Here is a 21435-nt window from a genome sequence, read left to right as displayed (position 1 = left end):
CTGTGTTTTGCCGTATTAGTAGTTCACATCTGGTGGAGGTCAAAACAAATCTCCTTCCCCCCCCCCCTTTTTTTTTTTCTCCCCCCTCTTCATCCTCTCATCCAGCGTCGCTCAGCCCCCCCCCACCCCCTCTCCCCCCACCCACTCCCTGCTATACGGCCATTTTAAAGCTAATACGACCAATATCCGCTGGCAGTCTTTACGTTCCCAAAATCCACTTTTACTACGTTTGTATTCTAAAGCACTTTGTATTTTATATATATTTTTATATATATTTTATATATATTTTATATATATTTTTATATATATATATATATATATATATATATATATATATATATAAAAAAGTAATTAATAAGAGAGTTTAGGAATATATATATAAATATATAAATATATATATATTTATATATATATATATATATATATATATATATATATTTGTATATATATATGTATTTATATATATATATTTATATATATATTCCTAAACTCTCTTATTAATTTTTTTTTGTTGGTTTTTTTTGGACGTTGCACAATTTTTTTGAATGGTATTTAGTGTATTTTTATTCAGCTATGGGCCTAAATTAAGAAAAGAAAAAAAGAAAAAAAGGTTAATGTTTATGTAATGCTCTTAAGCCAGTCAGATGAGAGTCATATATTTTTTTTGTGCGGAGGAAAGCCTGCAGCTGTCCGACACGGGCGGTAAACAACACATGATTAACAGCCGGGATGTATTTACACGTGCGTGCGTGTGTCTGCAGCAAAGCAGCTTTGTCTGTTGAAAATCCTGTTTACGGGACAGAAAAAAAATGTAAATAAAAGGATCCCATCCAGAGAACAACCAACCAACGCCGGATGAATTCAAACCGATTCGATTCCTCGCGCCGAGTCTTTAATTCCTCGGGGACGTAGCATCTCTTACGCGCACGAAAAATTAATTTCCACGACAAATTTCCTGTCGTTAATTTATCGATTATTTACTTTTCTTGCAGTTTTGACCCGATTTTATCCAAATGGCGCCTTAATGACAAGGAGCGAGGTGATTGGACAAAAGAAATTAGCATTTCCCAGCATGCCTCCTTCCTTAGTAACTTTTACAAGTGAAGCAACCACATTAAAAAAAAAAAAAAGACGTGGGTAGAAAAAATATCGAACAAGTAGTTTTGGAACATTTAAATAAAACCAAATAAAATTTTAAAATATATATAAATTAGGCTCAAAAACATCAGCGGGTGGGAAAGTGGAATAAATGGCCGTCGGAATCACCTAAATTTCTAGCTGTGTTATTGAATGGTAACGTGAAAACCAAGAGAAGCAATCTTGTGAGTGGGATGAGCACCCCTTGAGATTTTTGCTTGGCTTGAACAGCATCCCAGCGAGCTCGCCATGGTAACGAACTCACAATGATGATCCTCGAACGCACTGATACTTGCAATTACGACACAGAGCACTTTATGGCCTACGATGCTCTAGAAGTCCAGTAACACTGCTCCCTGCTTTCTGCCAAATACTGCACCTTTTTATTTATTTTTTTTAACTTATATACTTTCAAAGATTGAAGATTTTGAATTAAGGCTCCACGCAGAGCGGGAAAACTACCTTTAAATCTGCTATATGAAGCCTTTTTAACCATCGATACGCAAAAAACATCAATATTCATGTCATGCGGTTCAGTACTCCAACCTGCTTCATCTCCATGAGACGGCAGCCATTACGTATTAATCAACTTTTAAAATTGAGTGCGCGCAGTTATTTATGAACTGTAAAATATATTACTAATATAAGTTCAAGTTCATTTTTTTTTTTTTTTTTATTCAATAAATCAGAAAGTCTCTGCAGGAAAAGCTTCCACGGGTTCCTCCTCGGTTGTCTTTAGATAAACCGGAGGAGGGATCGGTCGGCCGCGGCCAGAACATCTGGCTTTGTTTCATCACCCCGAGTTTTCATCGAAAGAAAGAAAGAAAGAAAGAAAGAAAGAAAGAAAGAAAGAAAGAAAGAAAGAAAGAAAGAAAGAAAGAAAGAAAGAAAGCGAGCGAGCGAGCGAGCGAGGCAACAAAAAAAGTGCTGCATAGCAAAGAAGAAGAGCCACTCCATTCAATAATTGATCGCGGGCATCTTTCATATTAATGAAGAATCATTGTAATCGTCATAAGAAGCGATTGCAAATTAGGTTTGTTGAGGGATAACAAATCTATTACGGGACGCGCTGAACATTTATGTGTTCACTGCTGACACACACACACACACACACACACGAGACTCTTCTGTAAGTATATAATCTGCTTTTCAATTTCCTAGAGTGTCCTAATGAATGAGGCACTTGTAACCATGGTAACAAGTCTCATTGTTCCACCATAGGATGTCCACACTTCTCCTCCTCAGAAGTCTGGCATCAGCACTCGCTCTGCTACCAAAAATAGATCTTCTCTCACACTCTCTAAAACACACACACACACACACACACACACACACACACACACACACACACACACACACACACACACACACACACACACACACACACACACACACACACACACACACACACACACACAGCCTCTTTGCAGAGGATGTCTGCTGCGTTGGAGCCGAAGGACAGGAAGTGTAGTAAAGTGTGCATTAACCTACATTCACTGCACAAGTCCTGCAGCACAGCCCTGAGTTACTCGATGCCGTGTGTGTGTGTGTGTGTGTGTGTGTGTGTGTGTGTGTGTGTGTGTGTGTGTGTGTGTGTGTGTGTGTGTGTGTGTGTGTGTGTGTGTGTGTGTGTGTGTGTGTGTGTGTGTGTGTGTGTGTGTGTGATATGTACTCGTGACATTGTGTGGACAGAAATCTGTTGGCGCAGTCATATTAAGAGGACTGAGCTCCCATGTGGGGACAAAAAAAAAAAATCCTCCCCGCTACAAGGTTAACTGTTTATTTTAGACTCGGTTTGCGGTCAGAGATTAAGTTCGACATCAGTCATCCTCATAAAGGACTATTCCGCCAACTTAGCTTCGTCACACTCAGGAGACATTAGCTTTTTCTTTTTTTTTATTATTATTATTATTATTCCACATTCATCCTCCTCGTCTAAACCCGGCATCAACGTTGGCCTACTAATGAGTCCCTCAAGGGATCTTGCAATTGCAATAATTAACGCAGATTCAAGCAAAAATTCCCGCGAAACTCACTTTATTAACAAAAATAACTCCAGAAAACAAGCGGATTTTTTTTTTTTTCAACTAAAATATTTCTGTGATGTGCTGCATTGACTATTAATCAAAGTAAGTGATTATATATCTGTTCATTTGTCAGATACAGCTTTAAAAAGAAACTGGGGTTTTTTGTGCTTTTTTTTCCAATTTACGCAATTTTACGCAAAAACAAAAACTCACTTAAGACTCCACAAATTACGTTGCTATTTTTTTTTAGCGAGTCTGCGGCAAAAATCTGGTATTTTTGACCGTAACAATCACACAAAAAAAAAAAACGCGTGGATAACGAATCTCTTCTGCCGACAGTTCGGTCCGAGCAGGCGCTAGATTGGATCGGCGGGAGGGACGTTTCGATCGCGTTGCGGAGTTTATAGCGTGCGTCCTTCCGGCTGATCCAATCTGGCACCAACCCTCGAGTCAGCGAACTGAGCGCCTCGTGCTGTTTGACAGACTTTAATTTCAGTTCCAATTATAGACGGAGCGTCGATGTTGTGTTTGCATCAGCCGCTTCTTTCCTGCCTCTCCAGTCGCTGCCAGCTAGTTGTTGTCACTATAACCTGTCACTTGTCACTATTACTCATGCTTTGCACCGTCGCTGCGGCATCCTGCAAAAAAAAAATACCTCCTCCGCGTGGTTTTACTGATTTAAACAAGATTCCGTACATTTCTGTAAATCATTCGGTTGCTGAACGAGAAACGCTCCGTGAACCAGAAATAACCTTTTCTGCCAAATTTTAACCATAAATTTAGCCATTTCAGTAAATTACAGTATCAGACTGCTGAACTGACGTTTTACTTTTTTTTTTTTTGGTCTCACTTCCCTAATTAGACACATATATTTCATTTTCTTGTGTTTTTTTTTCATTGCAGAAGTGATAATATATATTTAGGAAGGAGTCGGGGGAAACTTAAAAGTGCCATTTAAAGATGAAGTTGGAACAAATTGAAGATTCATATAAAGCACTGTTTTATTGGTTTTATTAATGAACTGTCAGTTAACCAGAAAAACAAAACAAACTAAAAAATACATATATATATATTTTATATATATATATATATATATATTTTACAAAGGACTTCTTGAAGCGTTGGATTCAGGCATGCAGCGGTTATAATAATTGAAGTTAGAGTCCAACGGGTGTGTGTCTGCGCTGCCTGGCCCGAGGTAAGAGGCGAGTGTGGCTGACCGGTCAGGGTCGACGTGCTGTCATCCGGAAGGAGGTTAGCCAGACAATGCCGGCTGGCACAGAATCGGCTCTCGCTCTAAAACGACGTCAGCAAGCGTCTCCGATACTTGAAAGCTCTTTATTTCTGCCGATAAAAATTGTCGTAATTTCTTGTAACGGGGGACTGAAGGACTAAATTAGGTCTTTGCAAGTGTGCATTCAGACAAAAGACGCTCGGGTGAAGAAAATCATCAGCTCAGTGCTTCTGTCCTGTTGTTACAAAACGTTGTATGACGTTTGGTTAAGATGGTTATTCTGATGAGCACGGTACTTTATTTATTGTTTTATACTAGGATTTGAAGTACATTTGGAGAGCGCAGACCTCCGCCACGGCCAACTGCAACCACTAGATATATCTACGATGTTACAATTGTACCAGTTCCAGTTCTCCCCCATGAAACAACTGCTTGCTGTATGAGGTTTGAGCAGGATGTGTATCCCACAGTGGTACCCGTGAATGTGGATTGTTTTACGGAGTCATCGTATTTCTAGAACGGCCTATGTTTTGTTCAAACTGTAAACTGCCTTAAAAAATTCAATTAAAGCGAAAGTCGCCCAAAAAAAACTGCAGTTCCTCGAATGGCCACTTGAGGCTGTTTCCTAAAGTGAGTCAATCCGTACAAAATCCCCATTGTTAAAACTTTGGATGCTTTCGCTAATTTCCCATTCATGACAACTAGAAGGGGGGTGCATTTATTTTATTTTTTTATAACTCACCTGTTTAAATTGTATTAATGCGTTAAAGTTAAGCATAATTAAGGGCGCAGCTAGTTTTAGTGACAGGTGGGTTTAAGTGATGCACCCTGTAGTTAGCCGGGCCAGACCTTTAGAACCGCTCTGCAGGACAACTATGGGTGATGTCACAGAGGCTACGTCCATTATTTATATAAAGTAAACGGTTTTGTCGGTTTTGAATTTTACTGCCATCTACTGGATGTTTACGGTATTCGGTCGGTCAAAACATCCTCTAGCTCGCAATGTTAATGACGGTGAAAAACAGTTAATGTCAGTCGGACATGCTCCGAAATTTCATGGGGTCTTCTTCGGTCCACGCTACACGCTTCCACCAAGTTTCTTGTAAATCCGACTTGGAGTTTTTATGTAATCCCGCAAACAACAAACAAACAGCCAACAGAACCTTCCTCAGCGAAGGTAATAAACAGCTTCAAAGAAGTACAGATTTTTATCATTTTCCTGCTTCTTAGCAAAAAAAACAACAAAAAAAGTCTCCATCTGTTGTTGACGGATATTTATTACTGTGGTTTGAGTCACTTGACGATTATTTGACCAGCTGCTCCAAACTCTTTTTATACACAAGCCCGAAAAGAGAAAACAAACAGGTTAACGCTCGTAACCCCCCCGCCCCGCCCCACCCCCAAGTACCCTTTGTTTGTAAGTAGATGTATTAAAAATAACGAGATCCTGTGATGCATGCAAACGAGATGCATATTCAGCACCGCGTAAAAAATAACAACAACATCCACCGTTACAACAAACAGGAAGCGGGCGGCTCAGACGGGAAACAACGCTTGTCAAAATGTTTTGTCAGCGTCCCCGCGGACGAGAAAACAACGGAGACAAAGTGTTCGCTGTCACTGTTAAACGATGTAACATGAGAGGAACTGACAACTCTGCTGAGGGACGAGAGAGAAACCTCATTTCAGAGGATATATTGGAGATTTTTTTATTTTTTTATTTTTTATTTATGCAGCCAGCGAATTGGAAACGATTCATGTCTGACGATAAGTCCCCCCCAAAAAAGTCACGCGTGTAAACGCCACGGTGGGAGGAAAAAAAAAAAAAAAGCGTCTTTCATCATCTCCGTCAGTAAGCGATGGCAGATCTGTGTCACAACTCTCAAGTCGGTTGAGTCTTCACTTCTGCCGATAAAACGTTCAACTATTATTCAGCTCCACGATCGCAGGCGAGTGATAAACCGCACGGCTTCGGGACGAGGATGACGGACATCCAGCCGTTACAGACGGCAGCTTCACGCCTGTAATGTAAAGCAGATGTTGCAGAGGTGGAGCCACTAATAATCTGGATTTCTCTCCCTCCTCACGCTCTTCTGATGCCCCTTTAAGATTTAAGCTTAATTAAGATCTCTGGTGCCATTTCGTCATTTTCCCTCCATAAAAAAACAACAACAACTTGAATGCGTGTCAGCTGGTATGTCATCTTGGGTAAAAAAAAAAAAATAATAAAAAAAAAAAAAAAATCCTCACAGAAGCCCCCCCCCAAAAAAAGTAAAAACGGAAAAAGTAAAGGTTTGGAAAACACCGTGAAAATGAAATAAGCCCAAGCAGCTGGAAGTCAAACAGACCAGCAGACTGTGGGAAGCGGCTTAGATCTCAAAACCCCCCACAGTTAGGAATGAATAAATTAGCGATAAAAGTCCAAAACACATAATATTATTATCATAAAAGCTTTTTTTTTTTTTTTTTACTTTTTACGAGGCCAAATATTTTCCTCTTTCCAGTGAAATATCTTTGGGCTTCTAAAAGTCCTTTAAATAAAACAACATGAGAAGAAACGCGTGTTGAAACCCAGGATTCACAGCAAAGCGGGAAATAAACACGCCCATCCACTACTGCATACTACTTGGGGTTGTCGAGGCGTGAGAGTTACACTTTTTTTTTTTTTTTTTTTTTTACCAGTAGTGGATTGGTGCATATATTCCACGTTTTTGAAGCGTGAGATTTACACGCACGTAAATGTCACGTGACAAAGGATCATGTGATCAACGGAGGTCTTGAGATCAAGTACGAAGGACAATTTCCTGCAGTATTAGGAGGTAGGAGGGACGGGGTGGACGTCATAAATCACAGACCGCCATGCGGGATGATGACGTTCGAATCCAGGAGATTACAAAATTGTTCTTTTGTTTTTTTTCCCCCGAACCTCAACCGTGTGGTTTTCTGCTAATTGTTTTAGTTTTCCTGTAAAGTCGCCCGAGGTCGAAGCGTGTAATAGACACGCACACGTCCGCGACAGCAAAACGTGCAACTGTCACGCCGAGGCATCACCAAGCGTAGCAATCTCACGTATGGCCGCAGTGGGCGGGCGTGTCTATTACACGCTTTCTAGTGATACCTGGGTTGCAGCTTCACGTCGGTGCTTTTCGGTCTTCACTTTAGAGGGACACGAACAAACAGACGAGGGCAAACACAAGCCAAAAAAAAAAAAAAAGAAAGAAGAAAACTATATTAACTGCTTGGTTGATCCATCGATCTACCCCGACAGCACTCCGATGAGAAATGTGTTCCTCTACAATACAAAAACTCGATTTCCTCCTTCGCTCCCGTCACAATCGACGGCGTGACATTTCTTTAGACATTAATAAGAGATGCTGTCATTTGTCTTTGGAAGTGTCTCATCAAGAAGTACTTAAAAAAAAAAAGCATTACAGAGCTGGAAATGATGTATGATTCAACGAGTACATGACCTACTTCTGACTTCAAATAAACCGAGAGAGGGGGTTTTAATTGTTGTGCTGCTGAGTGCTAAACAGGACGCTCGGGAAAAAGAGGGTTTTTTTTATCTCGACTTTTCCTCATTGACTGTGTATAAAAATGGGCACAGTCTTAAAAGTGAAGCCAATGAAGAAGTGCCTTAAAGTGCAATACCACCGAAGGCCACTAGGGGCTGGCTCCCAAAATAACTCGAATAGACTCGTTAAAAAAAAAAAAAAATCAACTTCTCTGAGTTTTAATAAATGTTTTCCACAAGTCACTGTGATGTCGTTCGCTCAAGTCACTCCTTCTGACTCGTGTCCTGGCGGTCCGTCTGAACATAATTCCATCATTAATTACAATTAAGACCCTAAACTGGAATATGATAATACGCGAGTGATAACGACACGATTTTTCAAACAATTATTCCAAATGCGAAAAAAAAAAAAAAAAAAGACGAATCCGCTCAAAAACCCGTGCAGCCATACGGAGAGCCGAACGTCAGCTACAGCAACATCCGCTCTGTTTCACCAACTGAGGCTGCAAACAACAACAACAACAACAACAACAGCTGCAGTTTGGAAACCTGTGAAGGAATCCCAGCAGAACGGCATGACGATTAAAAAAAAAAAAAAAGAAGTCTCTTTCTAAACATCCTCCTCTCCGAGCAGCTCGCAATGCCGAGGGAGCAATACAAATTTCAGCGCCGTACGAAGAGCGCACATCATTCACACTCTTTTTTTGTTTGGTGAGAAACCACCTGGGCATCGGAGACGAAACGTTAACGTCAGGTTTTTATTGTGATCGAGACTTATCTGCTGAAACAGACACGAGCCCACACGCACACGACGGGAGGTGTGTTAAATCACATTCTGTTTAACCAGCCAAGCTGAGCTACACACACACACACACACACACACACACACACACACACACACACACACACACACACACACACACACACACATTTGTAATCCCTAAAAGAAGGACAGTGAAAGATGTCAGAGGGGAAACCTGAGGACCCAAATCAGCAATCAAACAACAGGACGCACAAACTGACTCACCTGAAGTGTAAAATTGTAAATGTAAAAGGATTTTATTTGTTTTTTCTACAAATACACAACACGTGCGAAAAAAACATGAGCCGTCCATACAGGATATAAAACTACGTATGTGATGCTGCCGCATAACTGAGCAAAAATAATTGTTTATTCATGCTTGGGTGCAGAGGCACGTGTGTGTGTGTGTGTGTGTGTGTGTATCTGAAAGTTCACTCGATTCAAAAGGGTTGCATACCAACACAACATTGTTGTTTATCGGCTTCACTGAAAGCGCATGCAATTGTGCAACTTGCAGGTTCTGTATATTTGAACCTTTGTTGTCATCAGTAATGTTGCTTAGAAAGGAGCTGCGCATGCAAACAGACATGCTGTGTTTAATAAGCATGTAAAGCATACATGTAAAAAATAAATAAACAGCAATTATTTGCCTTTGAACACAATCCAGGTAGAAGTCATATTTTCTCTTGCACATGTTTAATTAAATCAAATTAAAGCTGTATTTAGCAGGTTGGTGTTTTCTTTATTTTTGTACAACAAAAGTGTCCCTTTTTTTTTTTTTTTTACTGAATATTTATTTTAGTTTCAGCAACTTATACAGTCAAATTCGCAATTTTTTTTTTCTAAAAGTGTCACTTTTTAGTTGGTATAAACTAGATCCATATTATGTTATGATTCCCTTCAAAATAGAGGCAACTTGAGTGAGCTTGCATGTTAGGATTCTCCTAGAAGGTGAAAAGGACCTGCTTGCAGGACATCGAAAAACAAGACACCGAAATAAAGCCTGTGTACAGGGGCACTAAAGGTGGAGGATTTCAAAATAAAACAGGAAGTGAGTCCAAACGATCGACAAAATACAAGTGCGGCCATGTAAGTCCATATCATTTGGTCATATCATATATTAATACTTCAAGTCTAACATCCTAAACAGGAAGATGCTGCTTTGTAGGTGGATTTCCTTATATTTCTCCGACACACACACACACACACACACACACACACACACACACACACACAGATCAGTATAGATGGTAAACACATATTTCCAGATTACTCCTGACAGTCTGTGATGGTTTTTTTTAGCATCATGACTCAGCACTTTCGAGAGCCTTTTTCTTCCCTGACAATAAATACACTTTAAGAAAATGCTTTTTTTCTAAACAAGCACAAAATAAATTACGACTCTCCTTCTGAAAACCCAAAACGATCTCAGGATGACGCTGCAAACATTTCAAACACGTGCAGCAGGAGCTTCTCTCAGCACTTCTGGGATTTTTTTTTTTTTTTTTTTTTTATAAATATGTAACCGCGGCGCCGGAGCAGCTCTTTACTGGTCACGCGCATGGACACGCATCTGTGTGTGTGTGTGTGTGTGTGTGTGTGTGTGTGTGTGTGTGCGTGTGTGTGTGCGTGCGTGCTTTAGATACACACTGTTGTGTTTTCTGCTCGACCGATCGGAGGAAAACTGGATCAGTGTGTCTTCCTGTTCAGTCGCTCAGCGAAAGTTCATCCGCTTCGCTTCAGCGTATTTATTCCTTTCAGAATGTGAGTCAATGGGTGTGTGTGTGTGTGTGTGTGTGTGTGTGTGTGTGTGTGTGTGTGTGTGTGTGTGTGTGTGTGTGTGTGTGTGTGTGTGTGCGCGCATGTGTTTTGGTCCCTGTGAGGATGCAGCAGTGGGATGGTCGCCCCCCCCGGGGGCTGGTCCTTGATGCAATTAGTGTTTGATTTACAACAAATGATGATGGCCCGGTTGTTTTTCCTTGATATGTCTCTGCGTGATACACACCGAAGGACTTTTTTTTTTTTTCTAAAAGCATAAAACACAACAAACTCTCACAAACGTATGAAATATTGTTAAAAACATTTTTTTTTTTTTTTAAATTGCGAAACTGTAAACACGAAGGCAGAAATCCAAACGACGGAAAAGTGAGTGATTGTTTTAAACCACGAGTTACTCACAACGCCGGGTTACACACACACACACACACACACACACACACACACAGTTTACAGGCACAAACTCTCACACTGAGCTTAAATGAAACAGGTGCACAGGAACTGAGTAAATAAATAGTGGTTACTGGACGTAACTGCAGTTCTATGAGTACATTTTGTTTGTTTCGGGGGGCGGGGTGGTGGAGGGGGCTAACAAGACAACGGTAGAGGAAATCGCTGCCGCACCATTGTAGGAATCGCTTCAAAGTCGTTTGCACTAAGCCACTCCCACTGGTCGCCGATTGGTCCCGACCGCGTTATACTTTTTACACGGTGTAAATATGAGCATAAATGTTAACGAAGTCGATCTCAGTCCAGATCTACTGCAGCCTTTTTCCGGAATTACATGAAATCCAATCTGACAAGTCAACACGTTTTGTTATCGGTGGCTCATAACCGATCTATCAAGGATTAATGCTTTATTTCAATAACCACGATCGCTCATTATCGTGATAAATGACACGACGTGCAACCGGAATCCTTCAAAATAAAACGCGATCGAAATGTTCCCCTTTTAAATTTGTGGATAGACATTAGTTGGCAAAACCGACAGCGCACCATGTGAAGTGGGACACTCATAAAATCTGTTAATCAATCAATTTGTCGACAACAGAATCCTGATTTCGTCCGAGAAAGCTTTCACGAAACACTGACTGTCCTTTCATTCCTAAAAATAAAAAATATAAATCATTGTGGAGCACAGAAAACAGAAATATTTCTTTCTTTGATGAGTAGAAGAAGAAGAAGAAGAAGAAGAAGAAGCAGGACGCCGGCAGGATAAAGCTACACCCACTGAAACAGAACAGACATGAAAGAAAACGGCACTACCCCGCCAAAATAAAAGCCCCACTCTACAGTTCTGAACTCACTGAGTGACACTTCAAAAAAAAAAAAAACAGACGTTTCAGCTCGGCAACAAAACAACAACAAAAAAGCCGCTCGTTCGAGTGCCGGCAAGAATTAGAGGTGAAGATCGATCCCCACTCGACATGAAGGACGCCATGTTAACTAAGCGGCGGCCATCTCTTATTCATAACGCCGCTCATTACTTATCAACGCCCTCTCACTCCTGTAAGTCTTGATGGGATTTTCACGGTCCATTTATGGGACAGGGTGCTGGAGGAGGGGGGGGGGGGGAGAAGATGGAGGTGGAGGAAGGGCGGGAGGAGTCTTTAAATGAAGGTGGGGGTGTAAATAAGAGAGGTGAAGGGAGTCAGACATATGGAGATGTGAAGAAGGAAAAAAAAAAAGATGCAGAGATGCGTGGTGGATAAATGATGAATGGGATGACTGGAGGCTTCCAATCACACCAAAAAAAAAACAAAGTGCGACCGACTGAGAGATTAGTCCCGATGACCCACTTAGACGGAGACGGGCAAAAAAAAATAAATGTAATTTACACAAATGAGGCCTGAGTGTGAGAGGATGATGGCCTACTAACAGGAAGTAAGCTGGAAATCATCTGAAAGCAGACGAGAGTTGGCTGCAGCCTCCTCACTGCCATAAATTTACTTTGGAGGTTTTTTTTGGCTTCCAGCCCCTGAGGCTCTTTTTTTTTTTCTTTTCTTTTTAAGCACAATCACACCAAATTTTCATAATTAACGGGTTATTAAAATGTTAAAACGCTGTGAAATTCTACACTGAGGTCTGCTAACTCTTGCGTGGTCAAATCTGGTTTACCTACGGAGTCAAAAAAAAAGGGTCAAAAATACAAACTAATTAAGACATAGTGGCACATTTTAAAACAGAAAGCTCTACCTATTCAATTTTAGCAAAGTCAGGTCACATCTTGTGCTTCCGGTCGCCCCTGAGGCTTTTTTTTTTTTTTAACCGTAATCACACCAACTTTTCATAATTAATGGCTTATTAAAATGTTAAAATACTGCCGGCTAACTCTTGTGTGGTCAAATTTGGTTTTCTACGGAGTCAAAAAAGGGTAAAAAATACCAAATAACTAAGAAATAATGACAAAATTTAAAACAGAAAGCGCTACCTATTACATTTTAGCAAAGCCCCTGAGGCTTTTTTCTTTTTTTTTTTGGTACCATAATCACGTCACATGTTCATAATTAATGGGTTAACTATATTATTAAAATGTTAAAACGCTGTGAAACTCTAAACTGAGGTCTACAAACTCCAAAAAGGGTCCGAAATACAAAATAATTGAAGAAATGTTCAAATTGAAAGCTCTATCTGTTACATTTTTTTTTTTAGGTCACACTGTAACCTGAGAGGCGTGAACTCCAGTTGACCCCAATACTGGAACGGGCTCATCTTTAAAATTGATGAAAGAGTCATTAAAAAATGAATTAAATCATAAATCACTTTAATCATCCTTTAATGAAATTGGCGGCTGTTTTTTTTTTTTGAGGGGGGGGGGGGCAGAAACAGTTTTATCAGCGGGTTCACAGCCAATTCTTGGTCCCTGTAGACTGATATGAATGATTGATTGATCGAATGAATGGATGAATGAATTAATGGATGTTTTATGTGCAACAATTCATGTAAAACCGGAGCGTGCTGCAGAAAACATCAGCACAGAGTCCCAAAATAAACACAAGCCATTTGAATAATTTTCAGAAGAAGAAGATAAAAAAAGAAAAAAAAAAAAAGCATAAATCACTGCCTGCACGGTGCGACGTGTTTTCTCATCATGTCGGATCAATCTGAACTCGAATTCTCTTCCAGGTTTTTGAGGACGAAGTTACGGCGAACCCAACACAAGAAAACCACTCTGAATTTTGAATCGTCTGTACACCAGCGTGTTACGAAAAATAGACCAGACTCGTATTTAACTCTCAAATCACGCAGCAGTCAGGTTTATCTCTGAATATTTCAGCAGCCTGTGAGAGACGAAACTCTGCGACTCGAGATTTTTTTAAAGCATTTTTCCTCCAGTTAAAGACTTAAGATGACTTTTAATGTAGTTATGTGGCAGTTAAAAAAAAAACTAAAAAAAAACTTTATTATTCATTCAAAAAAAAAAAAAAAAAAAAAAACTGCCCTGAAGCCTGAGGAGCAACACTGACCTCTTCCTCCTCCTCCTCCTCCTCTTCCTCCACCACACTTACAGCACACTTAGATGTGTGCCAGGAAAACACAATACGGTGTGACCTTTGGTGATGACTCATGGTGCATCCACACACACACACACACACACACACACACACACACACACACACACTTTTGTTATTGTTCCATGTGTGAATTCAGATGAATCACGGCCAGTTTTTTATTTTTTTTTATTTTATTTACATACGTACAGTAAACACATCACAGGGACGGTGTTTCCTTTTTGGAGCTGTCCATTCAAAACGGCAGCAGAAAATATGAGCAGTGAATGAAGCGAGGACACATCTGGCAGTGGAGTGTATCTGTGTGTGTGTGTGTGTGTGTGTGTGTGTGTGTGTGTGTGTGTGTGTGTGTGTGTGTGTGTGTGTGTGTGTGTGTGTGTGTGTTTGTTCTCTGGGTCCAAACACCAGGAGCCCACTCACAGTGCTGGGTCTTCATGGAGAGAGAGAGTGTGTGTGTGTGTGTGTGTGTGTGTGTGTGTGTGTGTGTGTGTGTGTGTGTGTGTGTGTGTGTGTGTGTGTGTGTGTGTGTGTGTGGGCCGAGGGGAGGGGGTGGGGGGGGGGGGGGGTGATAGACTGGGGTTTAAATTAGAGTTACAGTGAGGGGGTGTTATGTCACTAAGTGGTCCCCACAAAGGCAGAAAGACAAGCCTGTGTGTGTGTGTGTGTGTGTGTGTGTGTGTGTGTGTGTGTGTGTGTGTGTGTGTGTGTGTGTGTGTGTGTGTGTGTGTGTGTGTGTGTGTGGCACAGAGGGGGTAGGTTGTATGCAACAGTGAAGCCAGCAGCTAATTGGCATTAAATTGCCTTATTATTATTATTATTATTATTATTATTATTATTATTATAAGGAGCAATAAAGACGTCACAAGGCATTTAGGCCAACCTGGCTCTGTGCGTGTGTGCGTGCGTGCGTGTCCGTCCACTCACTTTGTGTTGTTTCCACATCACGGGCAGCGGCTTGACGTCGTGTTTGGCGTGTTTCCCCTCCTCGAGACACTTCATGCACACCGGAGCTCTGCAGCCGCAGCAGTACATGTTGAAGTTCTCCGCCTCGTGATCCACGCAGGTCGCCGGCTTCCGCGCGGTGGCGGGCGGCTGCTGACCGCCGCCGCCGCCGCCGCCGCCGCCCCCTCCTCCGGCGCCACCGCCGGCGCCACCGCTCATCGCCCCTCTTCCTCCTCCACCACCACCACCTCCTCCTCCTCCTCCTCCTCCTCCTCCTCCGCCGCCGCCGCTCGGTTCGGCGGCGGCACCAGGCGGTGCTTGGCCAGCGGACCGCGGGACGGGTGGCACCGCTGCTGGCAGGCGTTACAGTAGTAGACGTCGCACTGCTCGCACATCACCGCCGCGTCCACCGGGTTGCGGTCGCACAGCTGGCACTTCACCGCGTTAGAAGACGAAGACGAGGAGGAGGAGGAGGAGGAAGAGGAGGCGGCGGCGGCGGCGCGGTTCTGCTGGTACCGCGTCACTATGGCCTCCAGCAGCCGGTTCCGAGGGAAACCCCGGAGCCCCCGCTCGTCCAGGGAGACGCTCCGGTGGCACAGCGGGCAGGTGAGGGAGCAGTGCCGGTGGTGGACGGCCGGCGGAAACACCCGCACCCCGTTCGGGGACTTGAGCTGGCACGGCGTGTAGGAGCCGTACCCGCTGTCCGTCTCGCTGTACAGACTCATCTTGTCCATGTCCAGGTAGTCGTAGTCGGAGCTGCCCGAGGCTCGGCTCTGCACCGGGGTCTCTCCCTCCGGGGTCTGCACGGTGATGTTGCGGGCGCACGGCAGGCAGACGTTGTGCGAGCACGGCAGCAGGACGGGGTCCTTGAAGAGAGACCCGCACACCGGGCATTTCAACTCTTCCTCCATCGCTCCCGTCGCTTGTCGGCGGACCGGAGGGGGAGATGCTGCTTTCTGTGGAAAACGCTCCGGCGCCGACTGACAGCTCCCCGGGCCGCACTGCGCAGGCGCGAGAGGGGGGGGCGGTGATTGTTTTGAGTTGATCGATCGGGTTCGTTTCCAGGCTTTGATTATCAGGACTTGTGAACGAGGTGGTAGTCGGAGCTCTCTGCTATTTTCTTTTAATCACGGAGATTTATTTATTTATTTATTTATTTGTTCATATTTAATTCGGTCGGTTAACTGCTTAATTACACGCTGTGTAAATTTAAACTGTTTTCAGAGGTGGATGGATGGTGTTTTTAAAGCCTGAAGGGTGGGAGGCTTGACCTATTCCCATATATTTAGTCACATATTAAGCCACAGCTACTGAAATACACGCTATTATATATTATTTATATATCATATAATCTAATTTACGATCATCACGAACTTACTTCAAAACAAATATCACCAAATAAATAAATATTTTCCTGTACAAAATATGTTTTCACCAATATTAGGCGTAAGGCATAATATATTATTTTTTTTAAAGTAGTTTAATCGTTGCTAATATGTTGGACTTTGAATTAATTTGCATTAGCATAAAAGATATATTGAAGTATATCAGCTAAAATGATAAAGAATGAAGGATATATCAGATATATCCTATAAATTTACATGTTAATGTTGCTGCTGGTCCAGAAAAGAAGTTTATCTTCTAGTATAATATTGAATGGATTTAATCTGAGCCATTCATCAAGTTTTTGGAAAATGATCTGATGTTTTGAGTAAAAAAAAAACCAACAACATAAGTTTATTATCTGCATAAAACAGTGTAGACGAGTATGAAGTCAGACATAAATCAAGTTAAGTACAAGATCATTAAAATGTCATTTAAATAATGCCAACCTTAGCAATTAAATCTGTATCTGAAGCCGATTCGATCTCGTAACCTTTGCGATTTATTTATTTATTTATTTTTTTTACCTCGTGTTAACTAAACATTTAATTGACCAGACAGCAGCCGTGACTGAAGTCCCTCAGGGAGCAGAATTAATCCCACTCAGCTTCTTTTTTTTTTCCATTTATTAGCCCGGTTAGCATCCCATTACCGAGGCTCCACATCTGTTCTGCAACTTCTTCGAGTTTCAGCCGAGTGTTTTCTCACGCTGCGTCCATTGTGAAGACACGCACTCATTAAAAAAATATATATATAAATACGGGGCTGCAGTTTCACTGCAAGACGGCGTGATGGAAGCTGAAGTTAAACCGGCACTTTTGACAGTAATGCAGGCGTCTAAATTTGTGGAGACGATACCCAGAGAAAAATCAAAATACCCGACAGCGCTTTCCTCTTAAAACTGCAGTCAAACAGGTGTTTTTTTTGTGGGTTATTTTAAGATTAGATTATGTTTTTTTTTTTTTTTAAACCCACATCAGAAGTGTAATTGGTGAAGATGTACTGAAAAACTTGTCTTTGACTGAACCCCAAAAAATTAATCCGCTAATCTGTAACTTGCTTAAAGTGAACAGGTGAACTCATTTAAAATCTTTCGAAATTCAATTATGGCTAAAAAAAAATGCAGTCAGATGTAGTATTGATTTCTTTTGTTCTCCGCTTGGGGGCAGTGCAACGCGACGTAAACACGGCATTGACTCGAGACCGACATCACTATTCATTCGTTTTGTGTTTGTTGAAACCTTGAATAAAGCACATCCAGTATTTACGCCTCTTTTATCTCCGTTTTTGGTCTCCACCACCTCAAACTGAAGGAAACGTGACCGTTCAGCTGCTGAATGTTCGACTGTTCTGATCAGCAGTTGGTTTCCACACGCGTTTCTTTTTCACTTTTTGGTGACATTCCTAGATGTACCACTAGATGGTGCAAATTAAGTAGAATAGAAGGAAAATCTACAATGAAATGTAGTGCAGTTAAAGTAGGAAGTAGAAGAACGTGAAAATACTCAAAAACTTTACTTAAGTACAATAGTTTTTTTTTAAGTAATCGATAACTACATCCTTTAAAATGTCACTTCTATTTTAAACAAAGCTGTTTATAGTTAAATCAGAAGTCGGCCGTGCAAATTCTCCTTTTCTTCCACGAACGATATAAGTATCAGTGTTTCTGGCTTTGAGCATCTTCCACCTCAAAAAGGAAGATGAAGCTGGAAACAGCTGTCTAAATAAAATTCTGTGGTTCTCGATCTCGGCATTCAAACACAGCACTTCACCCTTCGCTGATTTAAAAAAAAAAGTGCCATCTGTTCACGGCATGAAATATTTACTGTGTATTATATATATATATATATATATATTTACTGAGTTTTTTTTTGACTGAATTGAATTCCTTCTCCGAAAATCCCGACGGCGGGTTGATGCCTCCTGTCTGAGAATAAAAGCCGATAACTTCACCGCCGGCTTTGCTCGAGCCCTCGATCCCATCGGTGATTACGATGAGATGAGCTGTGAAGCAGAGGAACGATCAGGCGTTGAACTCTCGCGTCTAAAAATATCTGCGTCTGTCGTCGATGGCGTGTTGACTCTGGGACAACGCTATGTGTATATGTGTACATGTATATATATATATATATACACACACACACAGAGATGGATGAACTGTTTCCATGTTACCCAACCTGGTTTAACTGGGTGCCTCAAAGATGCCTGATGACAGGTTATATTTAATATGTCCTGATTCTGAGCTGCCACAAGAGGGCAGCAGAGTGCTTACACAAGGATTGGAAAATAGACGGTTTTTATTTTAATATTTTTGACATATATATATATATATATATATATGGATTAAGTGTGATTTTTTTTTAAAAAAATTTACTATTGTGCTTATATATATTTTTTTTTTACGAATATTTAAAGAGGTTACATTGGAATTTAAGAAAATCCACCATTTTTGACCATTTGAAGTTAGGTTTTTGTTTTCTCCCAGTAAAATCATCTTGACAGATGCCAGTCTTCAGGATTTTAGATGATTAAATCGCCTGCAGCGTTTAGATTCCCTCTTTCATCACTTCAGAAGCCGGCTGAAAATGTGAAGCAGCCCTTTTTTTCTGGGGGGGGGGGGGGGGTTGTTTTTCACCCTCGAGCTTCTCTCCGGTCACGAAGCAACGAACGTTACCTGAGGGTTCGAAGACAGAAAACATACCTGCGGAGGGTTTTTTTTATGGGGTTTGAAAAATTATTCAAATTCAAACTCTGCTTTTTACGTTTGAACTATTTATACTGTCATGTCGTGTACAGCATCAAACATATTCAAATAGTTGTTTGCATCTTAGAGTGCTTTTTTTTTTTATTTAATTTAAATAGTAAGAATGAGGCAGCAGTAAAATGAAAGCCGACCACACCGGATTCATGTCGATTTTTATTTTTTTTACTACAATTGAATTGAAAGCACTCTTCCAACTGAGGCTGAACCGACTTGATGTCGCAGGTGTGATTAATACATTAATTTGCATAACATTGTTCTGCAGTAACTGCTGCAGGGGAGCCTTCAAAAATAACTGCACGTGCTTTTCCTGCTAAGAAAAGTAAAAAAAAAATTTTTTAAATGTCTATGAATCTGGATTAATTTGGGAATGCTGTAAAAAATTATTTGTTTTGTGCAGGTTAGAAAGATGACTTGTACAAAACGCACCTTTGACAGGGAAGAAAAGAAAAACTGAGGACTTAATAAGCTAAAATACAAACAAAAAAAATGTACTATTAAGTATCTTCCTTGAATTTTTACTCAAAACATCCCTCTATAGACATAATGAGAAACATGCAGTTTTCATGAAGTGAAAACATAACTTTGCATCTGTTTAGTTGCAAGTAAGTTGACGAAATAATTGTGTTTTTTTGCAACCGAAACAGGCGTGAAACGAGAAACACAGACTTCTTTTGCAGGAACAAGAAGCTTCTCTGTTGTTGAGAAAATCTCAATAAACAATAAAATGAAGATTGTGCACGTTGCATGATTATTGAATTTATTACATTTCATGTGTTACTGTCAAACAGTGAATATTTTACCAGTGCATTTGGTTTTCAGTCGTCCCTTTTTTTTTAATTTATTTTTTTTAATCAGTCCTGGCAGGCTCCAATATTTTAGTGTTTATTTACTGTATAGCAGTATAGAAAATTAAAGACGGGCGAATCGAACATCATAAAATATATCACAAATTCTTCAAACAGCATAAACATCAAGCTCTGCATTGCAGATGTTTTGCAGATGTCTGAAATCGGATGAAATTTCTGAGGAAACCGGCGCACGAACTCATCGTTCGTTGGACGTCGTCATCGGCGACGCGCGACCAATGGAACGAGAGGGATGTTCGGAAACATCAGCCGATTTCTTTTCTTTCTTTTTTTTCTCACAATCAGCCAAATATCGAAGGGCCGTTTTTGTGAGGTGTGAAAGTATCTTTCGGCAAATCTGCTGTGAATGCGACTCGTCTTTTCTTTTCCCGCAGTATCAAAACAACACATCCGGTCTCGTGTTTATTTTCTGAAATGGAAGTTGAAATTGAACCAGTAGGTGTGTTTTTTTTTTGTTTTTTTTTTTTTTTGTCGCAGTCTTACCACCCGACGCTCTTCCTCCTCCTCCTCTTCCTCCTCCTCCAAGTTCCGTCACACCACAGACGTGGTGCTCTCGGGGTTGATCCGAACCGGCCTCGTGCTCTTCCTCAGGTCCTGCAGCTGCTTGGCCGGCTTGCCCACGCCCTCCTCGAACCGCCGCTCCACCACCGGCAGCGCCGTGTCGTGCAGGAAGCCGGCGTTCAGCAGGATGAAGGACTTCTTCTCGGGGTCCTGCTCGCAGCGCAGGCTGTAGTCCACGTGCTGCACGGCCACCAGGATGATCTCCCGCAGGCTCTCCAGCAGCACCATGTGCAGCTCGGGGAAGTAGAGCTTCAGGCCCTCCTCCAGGAAGCTCATCATCTGCTTGGTGAAGGCCACCACGGTGTAGCTCAGGTTCACCCAGCAGTCGTCGCCCGTGTACGGCTCGAAGCTGATGCCGCAGCCGCGCATCTCGTCCTGCGGGACGGAGGGAAACGTAGCAGTTGTTCCTTTTTGGGTTTTTTTTTTAGACTAGTTTTATATAGTTTTTAATATTTAACATTCAATTCAAACTCTCGGCACACCAGAGAACAAAACACTTCCTGCTCAAATCAAAGCAAAACTTAAAGCTGCAGCAAATTTTCAGTGTAAAACTTCAGTCAGTCGATAAATGCGTAATTTATCAATTTAAATATGACAAGTGAAATCCATAAAAAATTAAAAAATAAAATTTAAATACCCTGCCGGTTTCCATACTACATAAAATATTGTGCGCCAACTCTCACTATTTTGAGTGTATAAAAGTGAGTTCACGCTGTCGAGTACAGAAACTTGCAGTGAACTACGATGATACACTCAAAAAAAATATAAACGGTCCGAAACAACAAGAAGTTTCAATTTATTTTGAATGACAAGAAATGATTTCAATTTTCATTTTCTTTTATGAAGAAGAAGAAGAAGGAGAAGTATGTGCCAATTGTTACGCATACTACGTGCAACAAGCACATACTTAAGGTAAA

General features: G+C 41.3%; 2 protein-coding genes across 2 annotated transcripts in view; both read right to left on the bottom strand.

Moving 5' to 3' along the window:
* Positions 1 to 15963, bottom strand: part of LOC138636281 (tripartite motif-containing protein 67) — a 50788-nt gene extending 34825 nt beyond the window's left edge. The window contains 2 exon segments of the mRNA XM_069724221.1: positions 14927 to 15220; positions 15223 to 15963. Of these exon segments, the coding sequence (XP_069580322.1) occupies positions 14927 to 15220; positions 15223 to 15855 (927 nt within the window). The 5' untranslated portion in view covers positions 15856 to 15963.
* Positions 15964 to 19228: 3265 nt separating this feature from the next.
* The window catches only part of exoc8 (exocyst complex component 8), a 6558-nt gene continuing 4351 nt past the window's right edge, over positions 19229 to 21435 (bottom strand). Inside the window, exon 4 of the mRNA XM_069724223.1 lies at positions 19229 to 20893. Within this exon, the coding sequence (XP_069580324.1) occupies positions 20489 to 20893 (405 nt within the window). The 3' untranslated portion in view covers positions 19229 to 20488. The remainder of the gene's footprint in view (positions 20894 to 21435) is intronic.

This window comes from Brachyistius frenatus, unplaced genomic scaffold, assembly GCF_029030835.1.
Source record: "Brachyistius frenatus isolate BFR_SWC_R1_liver_20210118 unplaced genomic scaffold, ASM2903083v1 Contig_365, whole genome shotgun sequence".
Lineage (NCBI taxonomy): Eukaryota > Metazoa > Chordata > Actinopteri > Embiotocidae > Brachyistius > Brachyistius frenatus.
The sequence above is the reverse complement of the archived record's forward strand: the minus strand, read 5'-3'. Positions and strand labels throughout refer to the sequence as shown.